At 39.6% G+C, this 12,260-nt stretch overlaps 2 protein-coding genes across 3 annotated transcripts; both read right to left on the minus strand.

The window, feature by feature from the left end:
* Nucleotides 1–1,087: 1,087 nt before the first annotated feature.
* Nucleotides 1,088–4,335, minus strand: SCCRO3 (defective in cullin neddylation 1 domain containing SCCRO3). 2 transcript variants are annotated; one of them, XM_077439019.1, is made up of 3 exons: nucleotides 4,239–4,335; nucleotides 2,560–2,884; nucleotides 1,088–2,475 (listed from the first exon to the last, which is right to left on the minus strand). In XM_077439019.1, exons 2-3 carry the CDS (start codon nucleotides 2,642–2,644, stop codon nucleotides 1,541–1,543), a joined length of 1,020 nt encoding a protein of 339 aa, XP_077295145.1. In that variant the 5' UTR covers nucleotides 2,645–2,884; nucleotides 4,239–4,335; the 3' UTR covers nucleotides 1,088–1,540. The 2 variants fall into 2 exon arrangements, with proteins under 2 accessions (XP_077295145.1, XP_077295146.1); XM_077439020.1 differs by lacking the exon at nucleotides 4,239–4,335 and having other exon boundaries at nucleotides 2,560–2,688; nucleotides 2,776–2,802.
* On the minus strand, nucleotides 4,110–6,378 carry LOC143917281 (uncharacterized). Its single transcript, XM_077438764.1, has 4 exons — nucleotides 6,368–6,378; nucleotides 5,943–6,287; nucleotides 4,239–4,318; nucleotides 4,110–4,153 (listed from the first exon to the last, which is right to left on the minus strand). Exons 1-4 carry the CDS (start codon nucleotides 6,376–6,378, stop codon nucleotides 4,110–4,112), a joined length of 480 nt encoding a protein of 159 aa, XP_077294890.1.
* Nucleotides 6,379–12,260: the final 5,882 nt, after the last annotated feature.

Genomic DNA, 12,260 nt, shown 5'->3' on the forward strand with positions numbered 1-12,260 from the left:
TACATCTCGTTATAACTAAATACTCTCTTTAATTTTTGACAAGGATACATGGCACTTGTATTGTAAAGCAAAACACATGCAAGATACATTCTTATGGATTTAGACAATGATAAATCCAAAGTAATTAAAAAAAAAACCAGAAAGCGTCTACGACTGTCACTCTCATGGTTAAGTATCCCCTTATTGAATTAAAAAAAAAAACTACATTTCGAACTACCGATTGTGGCACAAATTATGTATGAGTACGGATAAAAAAAAAAGAAGAGATTTGTCCATCGTATTATTGCTTGATGAAGCGTTACTTTTTCAATGTAATACTTATTGACATGCTTTGAAAAATGTGCAATTTTAATTTTACTTTTGATGTATTAAGTTTCTATAGTGTTAATTGAATGTAAAAATGGTGTTTTGTAAGCCGAAATGTTGAGATTTCACAATACTAACAATATACATATGTTTGATGAATCTTTGTTGCGGTGATTTAGAATTATATTGCTCGTTTACGCGCGAAACCTTCAATATGTAATGCATTTAGTAATAATTGTGCCTTATCAAAATAAAATTACAATAGTTCTCTCCCATTGATAATATTCTAATGTTAAGACGCAATACCTTGTGGGACTTAGTATTTGGCTGATGTATTTATTTATTATTTTGGCTTAACGTTTGTGTTGGACAAGACGCATGTGTAGAAAGCTTTTTATTATTTATATATTATAATAACAATAATATCAGTCTTATTGTCATCGTCAAAATGCCAAACATACATACGAATACATATGTATATATATATTGCAAAATGCTGAAATTTGTATATTGACTCAGATTTAAACCTATAATAAATGCAAATGTCCCAACTTTCAACTTGTATGACTTAATGAGATACCAATCCCGCTCTAACCGTGTAACGTTATTACTTGAAAAGTTGTACGCAATCGAATGAAGGTTTTTAAGTAATTGATACACGTATAAATTTTTCCACAAATAAAAATAAAAAAATTACCAATGTTGCATTAGCCAGAGTTGACATTCCATTTTAATTGCATCTGTATTTTCATTACATTAAGGTTAGCTTGTTAAAAATTATATAAAATTAATTGAGTTTTCGGTACACATTATACATATATATATGTATATACGTATTTATATATATAATATAATATAATTACAAAATATGATATGATAAAAATAAAATATATACAATAGAAGTTTCGTTTGAGAAAACAGACCAGTGTAAGAACTCTGCTTTGTGACAATAAAAATGAAATCGATGAAACTATCATAATATGCGCTCTAGGAATATTTTGTCAAACAAAACTCTCGTTCCATCACCCGCCTCCATACAGACAAACTATCACTATACCTTCATTTCATTATCCACGAGGTGAATTTCATGCAAAACTTTACTCACTAAAAAGGTTATGTCAATAATTTGCAACTCACAAAACACTCATGGGAAAAATCAAAACAAATTCATTATTTTAACGAGTTTTGGCATTCGAACATAATAAGTACAGACTTAAAATTTTCTTAGTAAAGGTCAGTCGGGTTTCTTGAATGTTTCATTTTTGGAAATGTTTTGATTCATTTGGTCATTTTCGAACTCTACAAAATCATCAAAAAGACTAGGCCAAGCTTCCGTGTCGTCGTAACTGCTGAGATCCATGCCGACCGTATCACAAAAATTCAGAAACATATACCAGGTATCTTTCGGAATACCCCTCACGTGCGGATGCAACTCGAGATAATTCAGCCACCTGGTGAGGATGGGCGGCTCGCATATTGTAAAGACTAGACGCCACAGTACTATGGCCACGTCCGATGGTAAAATTCTTTGACCGGTAGCTACATCTAGTCCAAATTTGAATGTAAACCTATATAAGTCTTTGAAAAGTTCATTATCCTTCTGCAGTTCCGTTACGATCTCGGGAAGGCGATTTTGAATACCTTTTATGGAGTCGACTTTCATGTTCTTTAAGCCTTGAACAAACTCACTTTTGGTAAAGCAACACATTTGTTCGGCGTTTAATTTCCACGCTAATACTAACACTTTGAACTCGTCTGGACAAAGTTGCAAATCGTTACACAATCTTTCGATCCCCTCTGATAATATTGCATCTTCGCTGGGATCCTTATAAAGTTCGAATAAAGCACTAATTCTACCCTCTGATGAACGGGATTCTCCTGTGTTAGATGCCGATCGTGGTAGACGTTTCTGACAAAAACTTCTTTGACTTTTCTCTATTATATGTGGTTTCTGCGAATTACATATAGAATCTCCCAAGACTGGAGACACACCACTGTTGGCGTTTAGATTGGCGCAAGTTTGTGCTGAAAACGAATTGAATCCACCTTTCTTGTTCCCGTTTAAATGTGCATCAAATGTTGATAATAACGGCTGACGAGTTCCTTGTAGAGAATATTCTGATGTTGTCTTTCCAGTAGCTGGATTCGAGCATTCGAGTTCTGTCATCTCTATAAAATTCACAAACAATTGATATAAAATAAACCAAGATTATACATGTGATCAATAAAAACGAATATACAAAAGAAACAAACCATCTTTTTGATTAACCGACTGAAGAGGGGGAACAGCACCAGTAGAGGCAGACGGTGAATTAAAACAACTAAAACAGTGTCCCATTGGATAATATCTCTTCAGTGATATCTTAATTCTTTTGTCAAAACCTCAAAAATATATTTAAAGGTTTCGAAATGGATTTTGAATCAACGATCATAATTTACTATCGCGCATTATAAGATGTCACTACTAACAATTTGTTGATTCTTATCATAACATTTTTCATCAAATGTTTATCAAATTTTAGACTAGAATCATCTAAAATTTTGAATGTTGGTTTTCATGAGTCAGTCTTGAAAGCTTCTATAAACAAAAAAATAATAATGTGAAATTAAAAATAAATTTTACTTCAGTACTTATTGGTTACGTTGAGTATACACGCTTAAACTATACATTCAAATACACGGCAGTTACATGGATGCCCTTATAGAAGATTTAGTAAAGTGACAGGACAACAAGTGGTATGCCACCGTTGATTGATGTTACATCGTGGTATGGCTCGCATGGAAAGCTATTTTGCAGAGTTTGTGGCGGGATATAATACGAGACCAAGATCAATCAATCCTCCACCAGAAAGTATGTGAAATTTATAGACATATAAGTATAGAGGGGTTTCTGAGATCAGAGTGAAAGACGCAGTCAATAGTGGTATATTGTCGTTACGTCGATGATCCAGCTGCGAATGAAGCACGGACCAGATCAGTATGTACTCTCGGCACAGAGAGATCATTGGTTGATGAGTCGCGAGACCTTAATGGTTGTTGTATACGGTTTATATATACGGTGAGGCTTTCTTGGCGCAAACGCGAGATCAGGTGATAAGCAAACACCAATCACCTAACCTCTACGTTATAATATAGCCAGCAGCATGGCTCGGTGAGGTCTGAGCAAGCACTTGGAAGTCAACACGTTCGAACCCGTGAGCTGTCCTCGATTGAAAATAATTTATTTTGAGTATAATCTATAGTGCTGCTAGTCCGACTTGGATATTTGTGACTCCAAGTCGATCGTTTCCTATCAGAGTTCGCCAAGTCATCTGATTTCATTGTTGAAACGGTTCCTCCATCAAATTAGCAAAAACCATCTCACCCACTATGTCACCACTATTTCAATATGATATCAAAATTTATATATATACAAGTTATATACCATAGATGTCGCTCAGGGGCATAACCCATAGTGACATCATGGGGAAATATACATTTAAAAAAAGGAGGTATGTAAGAAATATGTAGTTATGTATGTATGTACATATTGATGGCTTGGTGCACAGATATTGTATGTCCATTTTTAAATTTGTATCGAATGTTAAGTTTGTATTTGAATTTTAATTAATAATTCAAGTTTTTCCTTTAAATTACCTTGAAAGGAAACACCTGAATTAAAAATTAAAATATTGAACCTGAATTAAAAAATTCGATACAATTTCAAAAATGTACAATTGTGCTCCAAGCCATCGATATGTATAATAAAATTATTTAAAAAATGCGTTTTCGATTTTTATGGATATTGTTCAGTGTAACGTCAATCACTGGTTGTGTATCGTCACTTTACTAAAACTGTTTGCGACACCTATGAGCCGTTAATGTAATAATACGCCCGTACAACCAATAAGTACCTTTACTTCAAATGGTTTTAGACAATATGTGGAATTAACCTTTTTGAAATTGACGTGATGCTACAATCAATCGGTATTCAATAATTGCCACTAGTTGTTGTATTGTCTTATCTTTAACTCTGAAAAATAAAAAAAATATATAAGATTAGTAATTACTAGATAAAAGCATTATAATAATACAGTGGAAAATAATAAAAAAAAGTCGTTAGAACTCTATCAAGCGTCAACAAAGATAGCACTTTTAATTTAGCTGTGTATATGTTACAGTCCTAGTGTACATTTCGTTTGTTCATACACGAACCAATCTGGCCAGTTATGTTGTACATGAAAGAACAAATTGACAAACTATTAGGCATAAGTTTGAATATTTACAATCGTTTTTCCCACCCTCTATGTATGTATTTTCATCCTGGGTTTCAATATTTTTAATATTAGCGGAAATGGAAACTATAGCCACGTTTTAATGCGATTTCCATAGGATTTCCCATTTTAAATACTTGACGTTTTAATATCTTAAATGTTTTGACTGTTAGCAACTACTTAAACTAAAACCAACAGTTCGTTTATGAACAAACTAATATGTTCATGAATGAAACGGAGTAAACACTTCGACTGTAAAATATACAATTATTCAGCGGAAGTCGTCATGTTTGAAGAATCTTCGACAGGGGTATCCGTACTTTATCAAGCGGCCGTTGGTAAAGTGTGGATGGGAATTTTAATTGTCAATGTACTCAGAGGACATGACACGCCAAGTAGAAGATACAACTATTGAATTTGATCTATTTTCGTTGCTATGATAACAATGATTTATCAAATTAAGTAGTGAAAATAAATTCACACATTTCATTTCTGAATAAAGAGATATTAAATAAATAAATATTAATGGAAATTGAAACGGTCAAACATCACTCAAATATAAATAGACAATACAGCAATCTAAGACAATGAGATCAAACAAAAAATTCATTCATATCATCCGTTTTTTAATTTTTTAAATACAGAGCCATATAAAGCCCCAAGGCTATGTATGTATATTAAAACAAATTCGAATGTACATCGTACTAACACAGAATATTAAATTTAATTGTATTTATTCTCAATTTTTATTTTTATATATGACCTAACATTTAAAGGTCAATTCTCGTGACCTTGAACGATCCGCGGAAGACTTGATGCAATTTCATATATGATTTTACTATGAGAATTCTCAACTCAATAATAATACATCGAATTGTTTATGTATGTACGAGGCCATGATGACGCGTATTTTATTTATAATTTATGTATCTACGTATGACTACATTACAAATATTTTAGAAAAGGATATTCCTCATTTGAAAAGCAATACATTAGCTGAGCGAAAAAATTTAATTGCCAGAAAAATTATCAGCTTTTAGATCAATATAAAAATCAATGTTGGCACACAGTCTTAAATAGTTGTTATGATGCCATACAAAATAGAATTCATACGAAACTGTTTGAAATGAAGTATGATTTTTTCGATGACTCATTTTAGTTGAATTATTAAATCGCTTGTAGGATTTGATTTGACCGAACAAATCAGAAATGAAATTGAAAGAAACAGATGCCGGGTGAAGCCGGGTGCTCGAAGCTGTACGAAACGAATAAGCAGGCGCTTACCAGTGTAGCAAGGTGTGACAGGCAAACCGAAGTAAAGAAATGTGAACAAGTCGGTACTTGATAGAGACATTGAGCGGGGGTGGGGGTTGGATACGTCACCGTGAGCGATCGACGATCAGCGAGAGTTGTGTGGAGGGTGGGTTGCGAAGAGTGTGGTGTGGAGTGGAGTGGAGACTCGTCGGTGACAGTTGTCGCTCTTGTGGTCCGAACGCACGAACCTTACGCTTACGATCCGATCCGAAGAGAGCGTCGAGCTGGTGCGGCGACCGTTGAACCCGTGAACCGGTGATTCCACGAGGAAATCCTCGCAGCGAGCGGGGAGGGGAGGGGAATAGGGGCGGGCGGCGGCGGGGGTCCGAACGCCAACCCACCACCACCACCACACCTCCACACCTCCACACACCAACACCAACACCAACACCAACACCACCACACCCACTACGCCTGCCCCACACGCACACTCAACCATAGCACTGCTTTTAGTGACCAGCCACTCTCTTTTCACAAACTCTTCGTTTCATTACTCCCACTTCATTACGACACTCCTCCCCAAACAGACACCGTCTTTTACGATATTCCTCACTTAGGGTCAACTGAGTCAACTGGAAAGGATGACAAAAAAATATATTACTTTTTTTTATATATTCAATCTTCTTAATATTAATATTCAATATTCAAAAAGATCACAATAAGTCCTTTATATTCATAGAAGTAGAATGCTTAGAATCGCTCTCAGCCTCCAAAAATGTTGACACAAAAACTCTACGCGGCAGAGTTTGTCAGCTGTTTGCTTTTATTTGCTCAGTTGTTCTTAGTTCAAATCCAGACCAAGATCCGTTTCAAGAGATTGTGGCAGCTCGCTATACGACATGGTCGAGTTTGGTTACCTTCCTGCGAGTGGGGACCAATTCGGCGGGGTTCGGAGAGCGGCTACTCACTCTGCCTTCAGCTGTCATAAATAAAAACACGTGCATTAACATGCCAGTCGTCTCATTCGTTCATCCCCCATAAGATTATCTCTGCAATAAGGCAATAATGTCCTCCATCAGAACGTATGTGAAATTTATAGACATATAAGCATAGAAGTAGAATGCATAGAATCGCTCTCAGCCTCCAAAAATATTGCTACAAAAACTCTGCGTGGCAGAGTTTGTTCATTGTTTGCTACACTTCGTCTCTCTCTGTCTTCTGACTTTTCGTCTCTCTCTTCAATGGCTCGCTTTTAGATGATACTTTTGTTAGCAATGACTTTTCTATGCATTCTACTTCTATGTTTATATTGCATTTACACAAGGCCAATTTGTACGATATTCTACTTTCAATCCAAAATTGACCTCGTGTAAATGCAGCATAAGACAGTATATTATTCCGGAATGCTTATTCACACGAGGCCAATATTGTCTTGGCTTATTAGAATGTCTTAACAATAATTGGGTTTGTTTAAATGAAGAATCATGTTTGTAAATATATGAATATATTAAAATAGTAAATAACATAATATGTTAGGCAAGTAAGTTAATTATTAATAATTAATTTAAGAAATAATTTTCTTTTTACACCTAACTTTTCATTTTTTTATTATTTTTAAAACCATGTAGGAATCTCGTCGTCGTCATCGTCATCGAAACCTTCGAGAATATTCCGCAACAACAAAATACATCGAGCGGAACACCATCAAGCATTCCAGAAAATTCGACGCCTCGACGAAAACAAAATTCCTCTCGTACGCGTCAATAACCACTTCCATCAAGCATTCCAGAAAATTCGACGCCTCGACGAAAACAAAATTCCTTTCGTACGCATCAATAAACTAAATGCTCGTACGACCACTTCCATCAAGCATTCCAGAAAATTCGACGCCTCGACGAAAACAAAATTCCTCTCGTACGCGTCAATAACCACTTCCATCAAGCATTCCAGAAAATTCGACGCCTCGACGAAAACAAAATTCCTCTCGTACGCGTCAATAACCACTTCCACCAAGCATTCCAAAAACACTATAAAAGGAGGTACAACCCAAACAACACCAGTCGACCCAGAGCAGCAAGCGTCGACACACAGCAGCAGACCAGTCAACATACAGCTCCTGACCAGCCACCACTACACTACGCGGACTTGGAAGATCAACCAGCCGGACGAGCCAGCAACACACTGCCGTATCCAGAGACCTTCCGTACATAGCTGAATGCTGAGCCAGCGACACTCTACCATATCCAGAGACCGCTGAACGACATACTTTTGCCCACAAATACCATACCTTTGTACAACCATAGGCAAACAATAAAACTTTATAAAACTAGCACAACAGTGTTTCGTTAGGCCGGGATACGGTCAACACACATGTAACCCGCCTACATTGGTACTAATCCGACGTGATCTACACAACCTTCTGATCATCCAACAGCGCTGTCAACACATCGCTACCCCGCCTACATTGGTGACCCCATCTTTGAACCACACAACAGTGTTTCGTTAGGCCGGGATACGGTCAACACATCGTACCCCGCCTACATTGGTGACCCCATCTTTGAACTACGCAGCCTTCATAGCAGTCAACAGCGCAGTCAACACGGCAGCCCACAGTGCAGCCTCCACAACAACCAACAGCCGCCACGACAGCAGTCAACAGCGCAGTCAACATAGCAGCCCACAGCGCAGCCTACATAGCAGCCCACATCGCAGCCTACATAGCAGCCCACATCGCAGCCTACATAGCAGCCCACATCGCAGCCTACATAGCAGCCCACATCGCAGCCTACATAGCAGCCCACATCGCAGCCTACATAGCAGCCCACATCGCAGCCTACATAGCAGCCCACATCGCAGCCTACATAGCAGCCCACATCGCAGCCTACATAGCAGCCCACACCGCAGCCTACATAGCAGCCCACAGCGCAGCCTACAAAGCAGCCAACAAACGCCACGACAAGGCAACAACCAGAAGCCTTCACGCAACCGCAAGCTTCGAGCAACCACAAGCTTCACGCAACCGCAAGCTTCATGCAACCGCAGACTTCACGCAACCGCAGCCTACAACGCAGTCTACAACGCAACCCTCAACGCAGACTTCAAACGCAGTCCGCTACATGTCCCCACAACTAGTGACCATGTCAAACAACTCCGCAGCTTTCGCCACAACAAGACGCAACCCGGAGACAACAACCAAATGGATCCACTACTGTTGATCCGCCAGCACCGCTCATCACACCTTCGATGATTCATCACCTCGATGAGCCCATGCAGGACGCCGCAGCCTGCACAACAGCACCGTCCAGACCGTCACAAACCTTCACTACCATTGTAACGACCGCAACAGTAACATGGTGTGAAAGTACATATGGACCAGCTACCAACACAACCCGCTGTTGAGTCAACCCACTCCAGCACAACCGGCGAAACAAATCGCCACTGAGCCAACTAGCTCCAACACAACACAGCCGCTGTCGAGACAACTAACTCCAGCACCAATCAGCAAAACGCCTGCACAACAACACCGTCCAGACCACCAACCTTGACTATCAACGTAGCCTAGACAGAATAAGCAACATGGTAGAAAAGAACAACTCGGACTGGTACGCAAAAAGAGACCCGCTGTCGAGACAACCGACTCCAGCACAACCAACGAAGACCAGCACTCAACGCACTTCGCTAACCAACAGTCTCCACACAAATCCCGCTGTCGAGACAACTAACTCCAGCACAACCAACGAAGACCAGCACTCAACGCACTTCGTAAACCAACGTTCTTCACGCAAGATCCGCTGTCGAGACAACTAACTCCAGCACAACCAACGAAGACCAGCACTCAACGCACTTCGTCAACCAACGTTCTTCAAGCAAGATCCGCTGTCGAGACAACTAACTCCAGCACAACCAACGAAGACCAGCACTCAACGCACTTCGTCAACCAACGTTCTTCACGCAAGACCCGCTGCCGAGACAACTAACTTCAGCACCACCAGCAAAACAGTCACGCGAATGACTCCACGCAGAACACAGCAGCCTGCACAACAGCACCATCCAAGCCATCACAAACCTTCACTGCCAACGCAGCTCGCCCAAAATAAGCAACCTGGTAGAGAACAAGACTTGGACCGGCATGCAACACAAGACCCGCTGTCGAGACAACTTTCTCCAGCACAACCGGACAAACAACGACGCCATCGAGTCAATAGACTCCAACACATCGAGATTCCCACAAAATCACACACATCGCTAACACTCACCGGAGAGCCATGTAGGAATCTCGTCGTCGTCATCGTCATCGAAACCTTCGAGAATATTCCGCAACAACAAAATACATCGAGCGGAACACCATCAAGCATTCCAGAAAATTCGACGCCTCGACGAAAACAAAATTCCTCTCGTACGCGTCAATAACCACTTCCATCAAGCATTCCAGAAAATTCGACGCCTCGACGAAAACAAAATTCCTTTCGTACGCATCAATAAACTAAATGCTCGTACGACCACTTCCATCAAGCATTCCAGAAAATTCGACGCCTCGACGAAAACAAAATTCCTCTCGTACGCGTCAATAACCACTTCCACCAAGCATTCCAAAAACACTATAAAAGGAGGTACAACCCAAACAACACCAGTCGACCCAGAGCAGCAAGCGTCGACACACAGCAGCAGACCAGTCAACATACAGCTCCTGACCAGCCACCACTACACTACGCGGACTTGGAAGATCAACCAGCCGGACGAGCCAGCAACACACTGCCGTATCCAGAGACCTTCCGTACATAGCTGAATGCTGAGCCAGCGACACTCTACCATATCCAGAGACCGCTGAACGACATACTTTTGCCCACAAATACCATACCTTTGTACAACCATAGGCAAACAATAAAACTTTATAAAACTAGCACAACAGTGTTTCGTTAGGCCGGGATACGGTCAACACACATGTAACCCGCCTACATTGGTACTAATCCGACGTGATCTACACAACCTTCTGATCATCCAACAGCGCTGTCAACACATCGCTACCCCGCCTACATTGGTGACCCCATCTTTGAACCACACAACAGTGTTTCGTTAGGCCGGGATACGGTCAACACATCGTACCCCGCCTACAACCACTATAAAAATACTTTAAAATAAAATTAGTATTCTTCAACCTCATGATTATCACATTTTTTCTTATATTTATTTATATCGATAATTGAGCTTAAACGTTTGTAGGAAATCAGCACAACTCTAGCAATTTGACCCGCCAGAATTTAGGGACAAAGGATAACCCTTACACCAGAAGTTTTCCTCGATCAGTTCAACCACCAGTTGGTCAGTCGGCCCACACAGCAATTCGATAAAAGTCGAGTTACCCATTCAGATAGTGATCGTTTTATTTCTGTTTTTTTTGTGCACCGTCCACTATCCTATAAAAATATATTCTTTCTTATTAAAATTATAGGGGATGAACGAATGAGACGACTGGCATGTTAATGCACATGCTTTTATTATGGAAGCCAGAGACGGAGTGGCGTAGCGACTCTGAACACGGGCGAGTTTGGTCCCATCTCGCAGGAAGGTGACCTAACTCGACCATGTCATATAGCAAACCCCCACAAAATAAAAAAATAATCGTATAGAAAAAAAGACCCGTTACAACCCCATATTTACAAAACTTTAAAAGCTTAAAGGTCTGTTCATACTTAACAGCACTGCACGACTCTGTTTCAAATATGTCATTTTATTACATTTCTATTCATATCTACCTACACGTCGCGGTCACGTTACGTTCACAGCACTTTGGCCGAGTGCAAGGCAAAATCGGCTTACTTATACATTACAGGCCATGACGATACGGCGCAATATTGCTTACGTCGTATTGTCGAGTACTTACAATATGAATGCATACACGTGCATTCGTAGCTACGCGTCAGAATACAAGTCAGCAAAAATGTTTCGGCGTTTATCGAACGAAAAATTATGCAAAATCGCGTTGTTGTTGGAAGAAGAAGCTCAAGAAGGCAATAAAAAAGCACGGAGGCGTTTTGATGTGCATCCCATGTTAAAAATAGAAAAACCGAAGGAGAGTTTTGAACACTGTATAAGGAGCTTGTAGATGATGAACAAAATTTTTTAAATATTTCCGTAAAAAATTTAAAAAAATTTTAAATATTGTTACGCACGCCGCGGATTACGTAAATTTTTTTTAAATATTTGCGCCAAAACCATGTCGAAAGATTGAACAGCTGTCATCTGTCACTATCAATAATTGGTCCAAAACAGCAAAGCGGCAGACTCATGGCACGTAATTCGCGTGTATATTTCCACGATGGCCAAAAAAACGGATATGATACGTTGACGGATGTTGCTGTAAGGTATGAACAGGAAATGTCGGGTACTGCTGTAAGCCTGCCGTGGCGTAAACGTAACGGTTGGTATGAATATACCCATACAAAATGT

The sequence above is a fragment of the Arctopsyche grandis genome, chromosome 9 (genome assembly GCF_051622035.1).
Source record: "Arctopsyche grandis isolate Sample6627 chromosome 9, ASM5162203v2, whole genome shotgun sequence".
NCBI lineage: Eukaryota > Metazoa > Arthropoda > Insecta > Trichoptera > Hydropsychidae > Arctopsyche > Arctopsyche grandis.

Bases quoted from the DNA above. Each gene is read 5' to 3' on its own strand.
- LOC143917281 (XM_077438764.1), bottom strand. The intron at 4,319-5,942 runs GTGACGTATCCA...TTTATTTTTCAG, and splicing joins CTGATCGTCGATCGCTCACG to AGTTAAAGATAAGACAATAC. The intron at 4,154-4,238 runs GTTAATTCCACA...AACGGCTCATAG, and splicing joins ATCACGTCAATTTCAAAAAG to GTGTCGCAAACAGTTTTAGT.
- SCCRO3 (XM_077439019.1), bottom strand. From the start codon at position 2,644: ATGGGACACTGTTTTAGTTGTTTTAATTCACCGTCTGCCTCTACTGGT. The intron at 2,476-2,559 runs GTTTGTTTCTTT...TGAATTTTATAG, and splicing joins GTCGGTTAATCAAAAAGATG to AGATGACAGAACTCGAATGC.